Raw genomic sequence first — 14,514 nt, 5'->3', positions numbered from 1 at the left:
GGGGGGGGGGGGGGGGGAGGCGGGGAAGGCAAGGGAAGCATGACGACAGCTCAGGGGAACAGCAGCTTAGCCTCCCCAGAGGATGCAAAACACCAAAACCTCTTTCAACTACAGCAGCTCGCAGGAAGTCCCAAGCATCTGGCTGAAACGAGGTTTCTTTTCAACCTCTCTAACCTTTTGTTAACAGAATCTTTGCAGCAGCACCAATCTCAGAGGATTGCTTGAACTTTGGACGGGTTTCAAGTCCCGAGATGCACTGGGCAGTATCCTCAGAGCCTTTACTTCCCCTTGCTGTGAAGTACCTAAAACCTGTAGCTATGATGAAGGTGCATTTATTTTTGGACTAACTTGCCTATTCCCTGTTCCTCACCCCCACAATAAGACCAAAACGAAACAAACAGAAGTCCCAAAAAATACAGAAGGGGGAAAGCAGCTCCTGCAGCACTCCTGAACATGCCTGAACCACCACAGAGCATGCCTGCCCGGCTTCAGGGCCGGCACAGCTTGCCAGCCCACAAACTAAAGTGCTGCCAAACTCACCTCTGGCTATTTGTTTTAACTACTGTTACTATATTCCTACGCACTTTACAAAACAATTAACAGTGTCTTGGGAAGTAAAGGAAAAGGAAAAGCAAGTTAGAACGGATTATTTTTCAACGATAAAAAGCATCTGCTGCATGCACACATATATCAGTGCAAGGTATTTAAGTTGCTCAATGCTGACCAAAACACCATGAAAAAAATGTTACCTGGATTCCCCGTCTACAGGACTCTTACATTAGTCAGTACCATCTCTAGGTTAAAAGAGCACTTCAGAACAGAATCCCTGTCTTATTTGATCTATTATGATTTCTCTCTGAACAAAGTTCCCAATTAAAATGCCAGCCTACCTTCTTGAATTTACAAAGCCCACTGTCAAGACCAGGCTACTCAGGTCAGCATGCTACAGACCACTTCTGCTCCTGGTGGCTAATGAGCTGCTCGCCAAGACAGCGCGCTGCATTAACCAAGATAGATGAATATGCCTGTGCTGCTGCTCTCCTGGCAAGAAAAAAAAGCAACTTCCTAGATTCTAACTTAAGAAGCCAACAGTCATAATTAAAAGAATGCAACTATAACTGAAATTAAACTAGTTATGGCTAAATTCCTCATCCCTTTACTGGATGTCTATTAGATCACTTTTAGACTCCAACCAGGACAGTCAGTCTTCAGTTGCGGAGAACGTGGCTATTTTCTACCTGCTCTTTTTCACATTCATTAATGCACACACTTCCACGGCATTAATATCTGCTACAGATTAAGTTGCTACCAGCAGGACCTGTTGCTCAACGTTATTTGTATGCAATACGTTTGCTTTCTAATATGGAATCCCACCACTGATTGTTATATAAAGCCTGCCCTCCATTTCAAGAGACTTTTCCATTTTATCATGACATGCAGGCGAAAATGGTGCAGCAGCACGAATCTTACATGGAAGGTTGCTGATGTGTGACCTGCCTCAATCTGCTCAGCAGCCTGACATCCACACTTTAGAACTTAAGACACAATGCAGGCATCTCTGGAAAAGCAAAGTCTGACTTCCCATATTAAAGCTACGTAGGCAAACACATCAGAAATGTCGTTCACAGTGAAGACCCATAGGGAACTCATTTAAATTTTCCATAGCTCTACATATGTAAAGAACAGCTTACAGGGCCTGTGTTGTATATTGCTTATATTGACACTAATCTCGTGGCTTTCCTATACAGCTGCATTCTCTCAAAATCCCTACCAAATATACTAGGCCTATAGCGTCAAGATTCATTTGAGAAGGTTCTGAGGTTCTCTTGCTTGAATTATGCAAAACCTCACTTAGGAAAGTAACAGTCATTTAAATGGGTATGATGAAATCCAAACTCCCTCAAAAGTCAGCTGCATGTTAGGAGTCTTCATCAAGCAAACAATAGCATAAAGCTGCTTTGCTTTTCAATTTCACACTCCGGAGCTCACATACATTTGATGCCTGTCATTAGACTAAATCCTATAATTATACTTACCGTCATTTCCTGAGGTCAGCAAAGTAAAGAAAACAAATGCTCTAAGGAATGGCGCCCTCTCTGATCTGTGCAATGGTAAGAAGCTCTTCTCAACAGAAACCAATTGCAAACGCATTTGAAAGGAAAGTTAATTATAAACGGCATTCCTGGTGGCCATCTTGCTTAAAAAGGCGATTTGTGAACCATAGTAAGAGTGCTCCCCGCCTGCTGGTGCCAGAGAATGAAAGCAAGTTTCCATCAGGCTTTGGTGGCAGCGCTTAGGGGAAATTCAGGGCTGCTGCACGTGAATAAACTCTTTCAATGCTTTCTGTGCATAGCTCATCAATATGCAGCATGCTGGTGTGCAGAGATGAAAATCAGAATGTCATGTCAAAAATTCCCAGCAGCCCCTCTATCAAGTCACTCTCCTTCCCATTACGTACCAGGATCTAGCAACAGGGCTGATACTGGGAGACGCAGGGTAAGTTTGCCAGCTTGATAAAAGGAAGAAGTGTTGAAAGCCTTTAACACGGGATCTCATTTATTCTGACGACAGATGCAGCTACAGCTGTTCCATGAACATCATTAGAGAACAAGGCTCCTTGGCATCCTAGCATCTGGCCTCAATGGTGGCCACAACTAAAACTGTACAAGGAAACCTCGCTAGAGTGCCAGTGTATTACAAGCGCCCCATTGACAAACATAGAAAGTTGTATCATTTTAAAACCTGCCGTTCTTTGAAACAGTTTTCCTGGGCCCACACTTCCATTCACAGCTGCTCCCCAAAACCCTCCAGGGGAAGGTACACCTGGAACAAAACATTTGGAGCCAACATGTTATACAAAAGAACTAGCTGAGAGCTGCAGCCAGTAGAGTCCTTCCCCATCTCAATGCTTACCTTCCCACCATAAATCTTTTGTGCCAAAGAAGTTTGCCGGCTAATTTTCTGAGAGATAGAAAAGAGACCCCATATTCTTAACGTATTAGAATTTTATTTTTTTTTTCCCCTGTCCCAGCAATGCCAGAATCGCTTCACATCAGTAAAGCCAGTTTACACAATGTCCAATTTAACAGCTCTATGCTACGCATCCCTTGCTTTGCTTTGCTATTTTGTACAACTGATAAAGCTATGGCACGTAGGATCCACGGTGTGGACCTCCTGTCCAAGTTATCCAATTGTCTGATGGCTATCGCAAGTCCAACGTTTCCGTGGACAAGTGTTAGAACATAAAAGCTGTCCCAAACTCGAGATAAGCCAATACATGGAAAGATTTACTTCCTTCTGAGAATGTTATGCTTAAAGTTCCAGTGCATCTTTACTGTAATAAAGCTTCAGTAATAAGATGGCAAGTGCAGGGTATGATTAGATTACGAGTGGCCAAGTTTATACCACTTAAAAGAATTAAAGCAGGCGTTCTAATTCAAATTGACAGATTTTAACTGAACGCTACAAAACTGGGCACTTGCATTCTTTTCTCCACGAACATTTCTGGGAACGTAAAGTGATCAGTCTCTTTAGGTCTGCATGCTGAAAGGAAAAGAAAGACTTAAAAAATATCTGTGTACGCTTCTGGGTCTACGTTAGTACCATTCCGTAAAGGAGTACACAGCTCAATGCACAATGACAGAAAGACTGTGCAAAAGGAAGGGAGAACCAACTAAAAACAGTATACCATGATCATTCTAAACCATTGATTATTCCCTCAAAAGGCGTTCACTATTTGATCACACTGTTTCTAGAATATAGCAGGAATAAGAAACGGCCCAGAGCTAGGTAGTAAATACGATCAGAAGCAAAGAGATACTGCCACGTGAAAAGAACCGAAGATTGGAAAGTCTGGTTCAAAGGGAGAATACAGGAGGCACACGAGAAAAGCAGCCACCTGCGGAAGGGAAGTTTGGTATTCCGATATACAGGACTCTGAAGACAGCACAGAACATTCCATTAAAGCTCCCAAGATGCAGACACGGGATTCACCACATGCATCATGTTCCATAACTGGTCGCTCCTCTGACAGACGATCCTGGGCACTATTAAAGCAGGAGATGAGAGCACCTCCAGCGGTCTGATTGGATATGGCAGTTAAGTGCACTCCTGCTTCGTCTCTATCCCACACTCCTGAGCTACTGGCCAAGGTCAGAAGGCCCACACCATCCCAAGATTCAGACTCCCAGCTAATAAATACATGCAGCTGACACCCTGGCACCGTTTGGAGGAAGCAGCCAAAGGGAACACCCTCTTGAGGTTCAAACTTAAAGCCCTGCAATGCAAAAATCAGCTTACAAGGCTGCCCCAGGAAGAGTCCAATGCAGGTAATTATGCCCTGCCTACCTGTGGAACAGCAGAGCAAACCCACGAGATGCAATGCTCTCCCAAAATCCCAAACTGTTGTTTTGCATTGGTTTAAGCTGTTAGTTGCACTGCACCTCAGAACACTGCACCAAATGGTGTGTGAGGCACTTTGGGCACTTTTACATGTGCCCCGATTAGAACACGTTGGAGCAGACTCACTTAATTGAATCTGCTGAAGCCTTCTAATCAGAAGGCTCCAGCGTGCTGCAGCGTCTCATGCATTCAGCGTCCCCACGTTTCAAAATGGCACCGGGGTATTTTGACTAAAGCTTGTTGAATAAGCTTTAGTTAAAGCGTCCCTGCTGTAATTTTGAGATGTAGGATGCTGAATACACAAGACACCATGGGCTTTTTAATTAGAGTGGTTCCTGAGGGCCACTAATTAAAATACTCCCCCACCCTACCCTGGAGCATGTGTACAGATGCCCTTTTTCTCTATAGTTTTCAGAGTGACCCGAAATCCTCTGGGCAGAAAGCTAATACACTTAGTGCAACGCACAATACTGCACATGCTGAATACAAAAAGCTACATCATGTACCTGTTAAGCTTACAGAATCACATGCAAACAAAGCCACTGTTTCCCCAAGGTTCCCGACACCTGGGATGCGGTGCCTTAAGGTAAGATGACAAAAGGCACGCTGGTGTTAAGGCTACCCTAGGCTGAAAGGTGCCTGCTTGAATAGATCTGTTGACAATGCCTCTCCTGTAGGCTCAGTTCATACTGGGAAAATTTTCTTGCTCAAGCTTGATTTCCCCCAAAAGTACAAGCTATATAGGCAGAAGACTTTTGCTAGTAGTGGGGTCTGACCCAAAGCAGAACATCTCAAACAAGCTCAATAAGGGTGTTTGTTCCTTTGCAACTCCTATTGCATTTTTTATATTACTCACTACGCAAGTTTTGAAGCCAAATGTAGCCACTCAGTACCCTGACTTGACTCCTGTCCCTCCACAAAGTCATGAAAAAGGGACACGGTATTATGAAGAGTCACATGGCATCATCACCTTCTATGCCACTGTGCAGATTCTAATATTAGAGACACGTTTCCTGACCCAAGAGATGGTTAGTTTAGACCAGAGTAATACTTGCTGACAGGCAAGAGGGGAGGGTTAAGGATCAGGCCAACATAATAAAGTGTTAGGGGGTGGGGAAAAATCACACAAAGACAAGGTTCTGGACAAAGACTGGATACCAAGTGAATGGGAAGCAGTGGACAGCACAGGGATGGGAGCTGATACAGAAGGCAAGGCAAGGGGCATGGGTTTCAAGAAGGTTTCTGAAGAATGAGATAGGATTTCAGGCAGATGGAATATGATTAAATGGGGGAAAAGAGAAAGAAAGTAACAAAGCAAGGAAGTGGAAGAGAGGGTAGAGCAGGGACCAATGTAAGAAGAACCATGCAGTATAGAAAAAGGAGGCAGGAATATGGATGGCCATGCAAGAGCAGACAAAGGTACCTGAATCGCTGTTGAAGCTGCGGTTGTGGTCAGTGCAGCCAGAATGGACTGTTTTAGCCACTGGGTGCCAAGAAATCACAAAGGAGCCGAGTACAGTAACTCAGGGAAACAAGCACTGCATGATGCAGCATTTTGGCACAGAGCACCAGAAAGGAACCACCGAAGTCTGGATACAGAAGAATCGGTGAGCTGATTTGCAGAAAGAAGAGAGGCAAGACAAGACCAGCGTTGCAAGCTGGATGGGCAGGAAGAAAGAGTGAAGGGGGAGTCCACGTTGAGACTAAAGGAGAACAAGAATTTTCCTACCAGGGCAGACCAATATCAGCTGCTTCAGAAAAGGTACAAGTAACCTTCTACTAGAAAAACTTCCTTACAGGAAAATTGTCTTAATTCCATATCTCATCAGTTAGTTCCAAGTCTAGAGTCTGAAACAAGGAAGATACACAATGCTTCTTTTTTAACCACCTCTCATTACCCACATGCTTGTCAAAGCCTTCCTTCCCAAGCCTACTGAACACTCACTATTTTGCTGCAGGTGTACTGTATAATTACTGCATATTATTCCTCAGGTAGGTCAACTGCTGGCCTTGATTTATCCTTCTCTATACCATTGATAAATACAGCCAAAGCTCCCCTCGCTTCTCTTCTCTAAGCTATTTACTTTATATTTGAATTGAAAAGGTAACATACAGAAAGTTTTGGTGAAAGGGTGATTCAATACCAGCTCCAGTATTTTGTTGCTCATCTTCAAAATCTTATTTCTGTTCCACTTTTCAGTAAGTGTGACCAAAGTGGATACTATTTAAAAGTAATATCAACTTTCTTTTGTTTTGTTCTGATGCAGATTTTCCTTGAATTAAAGAAGCGTGAATTGAGACTTCAAGTCTTAGAGAAGTGATGAAACTACTGACTGTCTAATGGGGAGCTTTACTCCCACGCATTTTACTTAAACTGTCAACTAACACTGATTTGGTTTTAATGGTCTCTAAATAAAAGCAACAGCCCCTCAGTTTATCAGGTATCACTTTGACCTTCAGCTAGCCACCAAATCTTCCAAGATAAGAAAGAGAACCACGACGCAAACCACAGACTTCTAAAAGCTAATTGGACACTAACTTTCAGCGTTTGCATATACAAACCCTTACCCACACGCATCAGAGGGGCAAATCAGGGCACAAACTTTTTCCTCTTCTCCAAGTTGTTTTGTAGCCTGTTCCTGTTGCTACTCCTAGCCGGGGAAGATCAGAGAAGAAACACCCCCCACCCCCAAGTTGAAAGCCTGTATAGGCAACTGTTTTTGCAATGATTGGAACGGCTTGCCAGGAACGCATCGAGGGAAGTGGGGCTGACCCATGCAAGGGGTCCTCAGGCCGCTGTTGCATTAAAAATCACACAAATCAAATTCTAGCCCATTCTAAGTTTGACTCAGGTGACTTGCGCAGAAGAGAAGTTCAGTTGTGTTGTCAGACTTCCTCCCAGTCCTGTGTTCCAGGGACAGTACCACATCTTAAAAGCACAAAAGACAAATAAGAGTGAACGCCTCTGTGGAAAGGTAATCTGAAAGTGTGCTAAGGGTTGGGAGGAAAGGGGAAACAAAAAATAACCCCCAACCCCCACGTCAGAAGTATTGACACAGCAAAACCACAAATCTGCATGGCTGGAACTGTGAGAAAAAAAGCTGACAACAGTACCAGCCACCGCCACATACGCAAGACCTTTTATTTATTATTACCAATATAGCACCATTCGCAGTGCCCCCGGGCATCAGAGAGAACACTACCGGGAAAGCTGGGCAGAAAGCCATGGACTGGACGGTTGATTGGGACTCGACCACCACAAGAAAAAAATCTCTTTGACCATCTGACTACCACGGAGTCAGTAGAGCCAATAACTCAATGCAGCAAGACACCTGCTTGTTCCGAATCAGGAAATTCACATCCCCAGAATAAAGCCGTATTATGTTCTGAATTACTTTAACGCTTTCACAAGCCCAAACTTGCTTCCTGCATTGTTCTTCCGTCGTTTTTTTACCGTAGTTTCCTTGCCGCCAAAACATTCCCCATTCCTTAGTTCTGTTTCAAAAGGAGCACCTTCTTCTTACTAACGTTCTTTACAGTAGGAGTCTGCTATTTATTGCTGAATTTAGAATAAAGGAGAAGTATTCCAAGAACACAGGAAAAGTTAAGTATCCTATACACATCACAACTGAGTCTGTAGAAAGAGAGACCAACTCAGTTTAAAAGCTGCTATCTATCAAGACCCCCAATAAGCACACACCATCACTGCTGCTGCCTTCCTTCTTTCAAGATCTGTGACAAAGTCATACAAGTGAAGGCTGATATATTTATAAACACTACACATGCAACAACTCATTTCCAGGAAGCCTAGCATTACGCGCAGGTGTTAATACACCATTGATACTTTTGATCATTTCCATTAAGCTACAGTCACGCTCTGCTTAATGAAGCAGGTGTAGAACCAGGAGGAATTTCCGAAGCAGGGGACTACCACGAAGTTCTGTTCCCATAACATCAGAAACCGCTACCAGAGGCCTGAGGTGCACACTAGTGCCATACACCCAAGCCCACCACTCTCCACCTCCCAAACCCAAGACATATTCTTGGTATGAATACTTACTAACGGTCAAACTGAGCCATGAGCGTTTTGCTGAAAGTACCTGGAATTACACTACAGTTTATCCGTTACGGACAACTTTTGGAATTCCTGATTTCTTCCACCCCAGCCAGTGGCTAAGGGAAAAAACAAACAAACCCACATTGGTTGCATTGCATGGAAGCTGTCCCTTTTTCTTACCAAATGCTGTACGAAACTTGAAAGCAACCGTGCCCTCTCAATTTCCTAGCACTGAGCCCATGCAGTGGTCTAGCTGTAAGACAACAAGACAAAGTAAGATTAAAGGAAAAGACTGGTTAGAGAAAACACACAAGATGCACACAGCTAGTTATTAGCTAATTAACATTATGAATCAGAACTCACATCCGATTAAGAAAACTTCCCCTTGCAAAAGCACGTGCCCTTAGGTGCCAGAAACCCTTTGGGAAGACTTTCCGTGTCCTGAAACACTCCCAGGAGCCACACCTAGAAGTCTGATAATATGCCAGGAGAGAGCAGCTGTGACATGTCTAGCAGAGTTAAACCCTAAAGCAAGAACACCGAACAGTTATGAATTCAAACAAAAGTCACATGTAAAACACCGTACTAGACCAGTGTCTCCCAAACTTTTGATACCTGGGGGCACACACTTGCTTTCTAAACTACTGCTGGTGGCATGCTTCACTCATTGGTCCGTGGGGGTTGGTTATAATCCACAGGCCCGATCCAGCCCATTTTCCACTGCACACTTCTGCCACTCACAACAGTGTGCCACAACACGCCCTTTCGGAACTGCTGTGGATGCCACTCCACTAAGAACTGGACTTTGTTACTGCAGTACAAGCCCACAAGTTACCATTTAAAAAGATATTTGTGAGCCTATTTCGGAAGTTATAGTTTAACAAAAAAGCACACTTTTCCCCACTGACAAGGGAACAGTGATTTTACCCCATAGGTTTTAAAATGACAGCTTCATCTCATTCTACTACATTCATCCCCTTTACTATAAATTTAATCTTTTCAGGGGAGAGGTAGGTTGAGTCTTTTTTATCTTAAGCAAGAGCCTCCTCCCTCCCCTCCCCCATGTCACCAGTAACCTGCAAACCTGATTGTCATGATGTGGTTTTAAGGCAGCAGCTACCCACAGCTTGGTTTGAAAGTCTAATATGCAGCAGAGTGTAAGAATTCATTCTGAAACCTGTACAGGCCTCATCTACTGAGACTGTGCACCCACATACTGCAGGGCGCACATTTTTTCAGCCTCCTGAAAAATACAATAAAAAAACAAAACAAACAGTCCATCTTCAAGTTGCAATACATTTATGCCCCAGAAAGTTCTACGTTAGGGCAAGCTTTATTTCTATGCTGAACCTATCTAGCTCTGCACTTCAGAGCACGTGTGTAAAACAGACCAAAAGTTATACAGGAGGCATGTTAGCTGAGCTGCTAACGTCAGTCAGATTATCATCACCAGATGCAAGCCAAGCATCCTTCTACATAACTAGACCAGTGAATCACTTCTTTATAAAGCAGCTGAGTATCTCAAACTCAGCACTGCCCTGACACCACCTAAACAGCAAAATCAATTAAACCATAAAAAACTGGCGAGTGGCCACTTTGAAAGGAGAAAAAAAGTCTGAAGTTAACCAACCAAAATACAAACATGTTAATGATGCAAATTAATTATTTTTTTTCAAAACGAATAGAGGGTAATATTTTAGGATTATGAGCTCAAATTAAATCCAGGTTCAATATCAGGCTTATTTCAAATGCCTTCTAAAGGATGGATTTTGTCAAAAGACTTTACATACAAGCTAATCAAGATTAGCTTTCTACAACAGTAAACATTCAAAATTTATAAATTCAACTTTACTTAAGCCTTCATAAGGCCTGGGTGCAAACCTTTTTAAAACATCAGAAGTTTTTCACAAAACTAAGACCCACATCAATAATGCATTTAATCTCCACCCAGTTTGCTAATACAGAGCAGAGTCAGCCTCTTATGAGCAGGATGTACAGACAACCTAACCCAGTATAAAAGTCAGTGAAATTCACAAGGAAAGCCAGAAACTGGATGCCTTGTTCATAACCAAAAAACACAAAAGGGGCAGGATGTAATCATAGACAATGAGGATTGGAAGGAACCTCAGGAGGTCACATCTAGACCAACCCCCTGCTCCAAACAAGACCAGCCCCAGCTAGATCACTCCAGCCAAGGCTTTGTCTAGCTGGGCCTTGAAAACCTCCAAGGATGGAGACTCCACTACCTTGTTCTAGTGCTTCATCACCCTCCTAGTGAGAGAGTTTTTCCTCATATCCAACCTAAACCTCCCTTGCTGCAACTTGAGCCCATTGCTCCTTGTTTTGTCATCTGCCCCCACTGAGAACAGTCCAGCTCCATCCTCTTTGCAACCCCCCTGCAGGGAGTTGACACAAAGCCTAAATAAATAAATAAATAAAATCCCAGAACTACTAAATGGAAAACTAAATTGAGTGCTAAATTAGGACAGGCCAAGTGAATTTTAGGTGCAATTACAGCAGAGTTCAAACAGGACTATTTTCTTACAAGTTAAAGGAGACTTATTTTCCCATTATATGTGTAAAGCTTTTTACCACTGTGACTTAGACAATAAAGTATGCAAAAAACTGACTAGTTAGCTCTGCCTGCCTTTCTGCAAGCTCTGCTGCTCCGATTCTTCGACAACAGCACTTCAGAGAAGACTGCCAAATCAGAAAGAGGAAGCAGAGCCAAATATAAACATGGTGAGGCAAGTGCTTCAAAAAGAAAAAAAAAAGTTGATGGAACTAGCAGCCCTCAGCAAGGATGCAGTGTATTTGCCCTGGGACAGCCAGAGAATTTAACCTGGATCAGACCAACAGGATAAACCAAACGTGAAAAGACGACTTTTTTTGTTGGTGGTGGTTTTTGTTTTGTTTTGTTTTGTTTTTTTCTTTCATGTAAAAATGCCTAATTTCCTACAACAGGCAGCTGGCTAGTTTCTAACAACTCGGGTTGCTTCAGGATACTAACACCAGAGTACTTGGGTGCCAATTTTAAATACGACTTAGCCATTCTGAATGCCCCGATTCAGTGACGCACAAGAGCCTCTCGCGTGGAAAGAGATTCTGCTGCTCACTCTCTCCATTTTGCAACACCTATCCACTCTTACTACGTGTCCATTAATTTCAAGCCAGAGGTCTTTCTCTAACAATCACCTTCTGCTTAATCTGTCAGGGAAATCTTGCTCAATTTGTGACGTCGCCCTAGCTTCCATGACCGATCTCAAACACAGGATTATGAGTCTACTATAGGATCAAGGAAGGAATAGTAGGGGAGGGAGAAGAGGGGAACGGACTATTATCATCAGAAACCTCGAGAACAAGGGGGTTAGAGACGAGTACGAAACGCTATAAGCAAATACACTGCTTCTACGTAACAAGAAATTCATCTAGCTCAACGCCTTCTTGTAACGGAACCGAGGGGAGACTGACCACATTGTTTCTAGAACTGCTCAATAACTTGTACTCAAATGACCCCAGTAGCAAGCAAAACCCTATCAATATGCAAACTTTGTAACCAGAACTAGACTTTTAAATGCTGAAGCAATACAGTCTCTTTGAATAAAAATAAAGAAGCCAGCAGAAGTCAGAAAGAGTTTCCAACAGGAAATTTCAACTTGAGGAACAATGGACATAGATATCAGAAGTGATATCATAGCTAGCCTACGGAAAACGCAACATGACTTCTCTAAAAACCATTACACCATATCCCAGTTCATCACAGAATCAATACGTGCCAACCAATTCTAAGGGTGTGCTTAAAAAGAAGAATACACGTTTTGTTTGTTTGTCACAGGCTAATCTTTCTGGAATAGCATTTTAAGATTGGCCAAATTTATAATAAATTAATCAAGTTCTGTTCCAGCCATGCAGAGCCACTGTGTGAGTGACAATCCTATCACGACTCCATTTTTCTGGGAAGAAAATAAACTAGCTAGGCCCAGAACAATTCAATACTTTTTTTTTTTTTTTAAATACAACTACAATGTGACAGTCCACAGGTTTCAGAACAAGGTAAAAGGGTTTTCAGAAGCAGCCTCCTTCCCTGGAGTGACCCTGTCAACATCCAACAATCCTAACTAGAACCACAATATCTGCCTGAAGGTTTGCTTACTGAGGTACGTGAGGCTAACACATTATTGGGCAAGGAAGAACAAAGGAGGGTAAGGCCTCCCTCACCAGACTGAAACAGGGTATGGAAATAAAGGGTGGGGGGATTATTGTTCATTTGTTTCCCTTTTTCAAAAAGGAAAAGACCACCGTGAATTTGAACACACACGTGTATTTATGTAGTCAAGGAACTCAGCTCATTAAGGACTTACACAAGCACTGCTTACTTATTCTTGGAGGCGGCACGGGCCTAGGAAAAAGCCAGGTTTGTCTCCCAGCTCTGCTGCCAGGTCCCTGAGTGACCTTGGGCAAGTCACTTCCTTCCTCTGAGTCATTTTCCTTATCCCCACCTCACAAATTATACAGACCAAAAGCTGCTAATGGCTTCAGACATCTTCTGCGCAGTAGCCATGAGCTCCAATCTTGTGTTAAATTTCTCCTCTGTAGGGATGAGAAAACAGGTTGATAATGCCAGGCTAACATCTAGAGTTCTTAGTCAGTCAATTCTGAATTGACTCACTCCATTGTAGTGGTATGTTTAAAGGTTACCTTCATTGTTAGTTGCAGGTAATAAATAAAAAACAAACAGGGAAACTGCAAGTGCTGCATTTGTGCCTGGAGTTTCTACCCAAAGAGGAAGTTTACTTTAAACAAGATGTAGGAGATGAAAACAAAAACCAAAGATGACCAAGAAAAGAATACTGTCATCCTACAAGCAACTCATCTCATTCAAATACATCTGGGGAGTGGGGCACACAAGTCTGGGAACAACGGCAGGGCACAGCACAGCCCATGTTTTACTTCTGCTAAGGAAAAGGTCTGCTTAGTTGACCTGACACCTCAGACGATGTTAATGTTGTAGCTGTAGAAGACAGGATGCTTCTCTCTCACACTGCAATTTGTACTGCTGCCGATCTGTCCATACACCCAACCCCAGCAATCTCCTACAAGTGCTTGCACATGAGAGCCGCCGCCTCTATTTTAGCAAGTGGAAGTTGACAGGATCAAGCTCCATTTTCATGGCATGAAAATGTCGACCAAACTGACTAGTCAAGTTGATTCAGCCAGTTGTTGAAGGAAATCCCCCCCCACCAAAAAAAATCTACTCCCCAGATGCCTCCAACGCACATAAAGAAAGCATCGTTTCCCACTCGCCGATTAAAACCAAGAAACCTTCGCCACATTAAAATCACAGCTTGCACATCTCTCCCCGACTCAAACAGACACGTCGACTGTTACGACGAGGCAGGACACAGTCGATTCATCCATGCTCGGTTTTTGTTGAGAAGCAGAGCTGCAACATTTCCCCCCACTCCCGCCAACAAACTCCTCGAAGAACCGGACTTCAAAAGCCCACAAACAACCGCTGAAAAGAGGTATGCGTGAAGCTATTTTGGGAAGCTGAACATAAAAGCACGCTCCCCCCCACCCCTCTTGCTAAGGCAATGGCGGTTTTCCCCCCAGCACACGCACACGCGAGGCTAAGCCGGCACAAAAGCTTCCCAGTCCGACGTATGACGTCCTAAAAGCCACAAATTGCGGAACCGGAAGGGATCGTGGAGTCCAGACGACACCCCCGCCCCAAACATCTCTTTGCTTATACTGCGCACATCGCCGAAGCCCACCACACCCCGCACAGAGGGGACAAAGAGGCCGGGTGCCGCTGCCACGATACCACCCCTTCGAGGAGCGTGTCTGTGCCGGGTGGGGGCGGGCGCCCCCCCGCCCTGGGGCAGCCAAAATGGCGCTGAGCACGAAAACACGCCATGTTGGGGTGAGCGGGCGGCGGGGGGGGCCTGGCCTTACCAGCACTGCAGGTGGAAGGCGGCAGGGCAGTGGTCGCAGCACAGCAGGTCGCCGCCCTCCTTGCAGCTGTCGCAGCTGTCGTGGTTGGTGGCGCGGCCGCT

General features: G+C 43.9%; 1 protein-coding gene across 1 annotated transcript in view; it reads right to left on the bottom strand.

Moving 5' to 3' along the window:
* Positions 1–14,514, bottom strand: part of PHF12 (PHD finger protein 12) — a 47,685-nt gene that overhangs the window by 31,170 nt on the left and 2,001 nt on the right. Inside the window, exon 2 of the mRNA XM_019510970.1 lies at positions 14,414–14,512. Coding sequence (XP_019366515.1) covers positions 14,414–14,512 — 99 coding nt within the window. The remainder of the gene's footprint in view (positions 1–14,413; positions 14,513–14,514) is intronic.

Source organism: Gavialis gangeticus, unplaced genomic scaffold (assembly GCF_001723915.1).
Source record: "Gavialis gangeticus isolate Ggan-Ray unplaced genomic scaffold, GavGan_comp1, whole genome shotgun sequence".
NCBI classification, from domain to species: Eukaryota; Metazoa; Chordata; order Crocodylia; family Gavialidae; genus Gavialis; species Gavialis gangeticus.
This window is presented reverse-complemented; position numbering and strand designations above follow the sequence as displayed.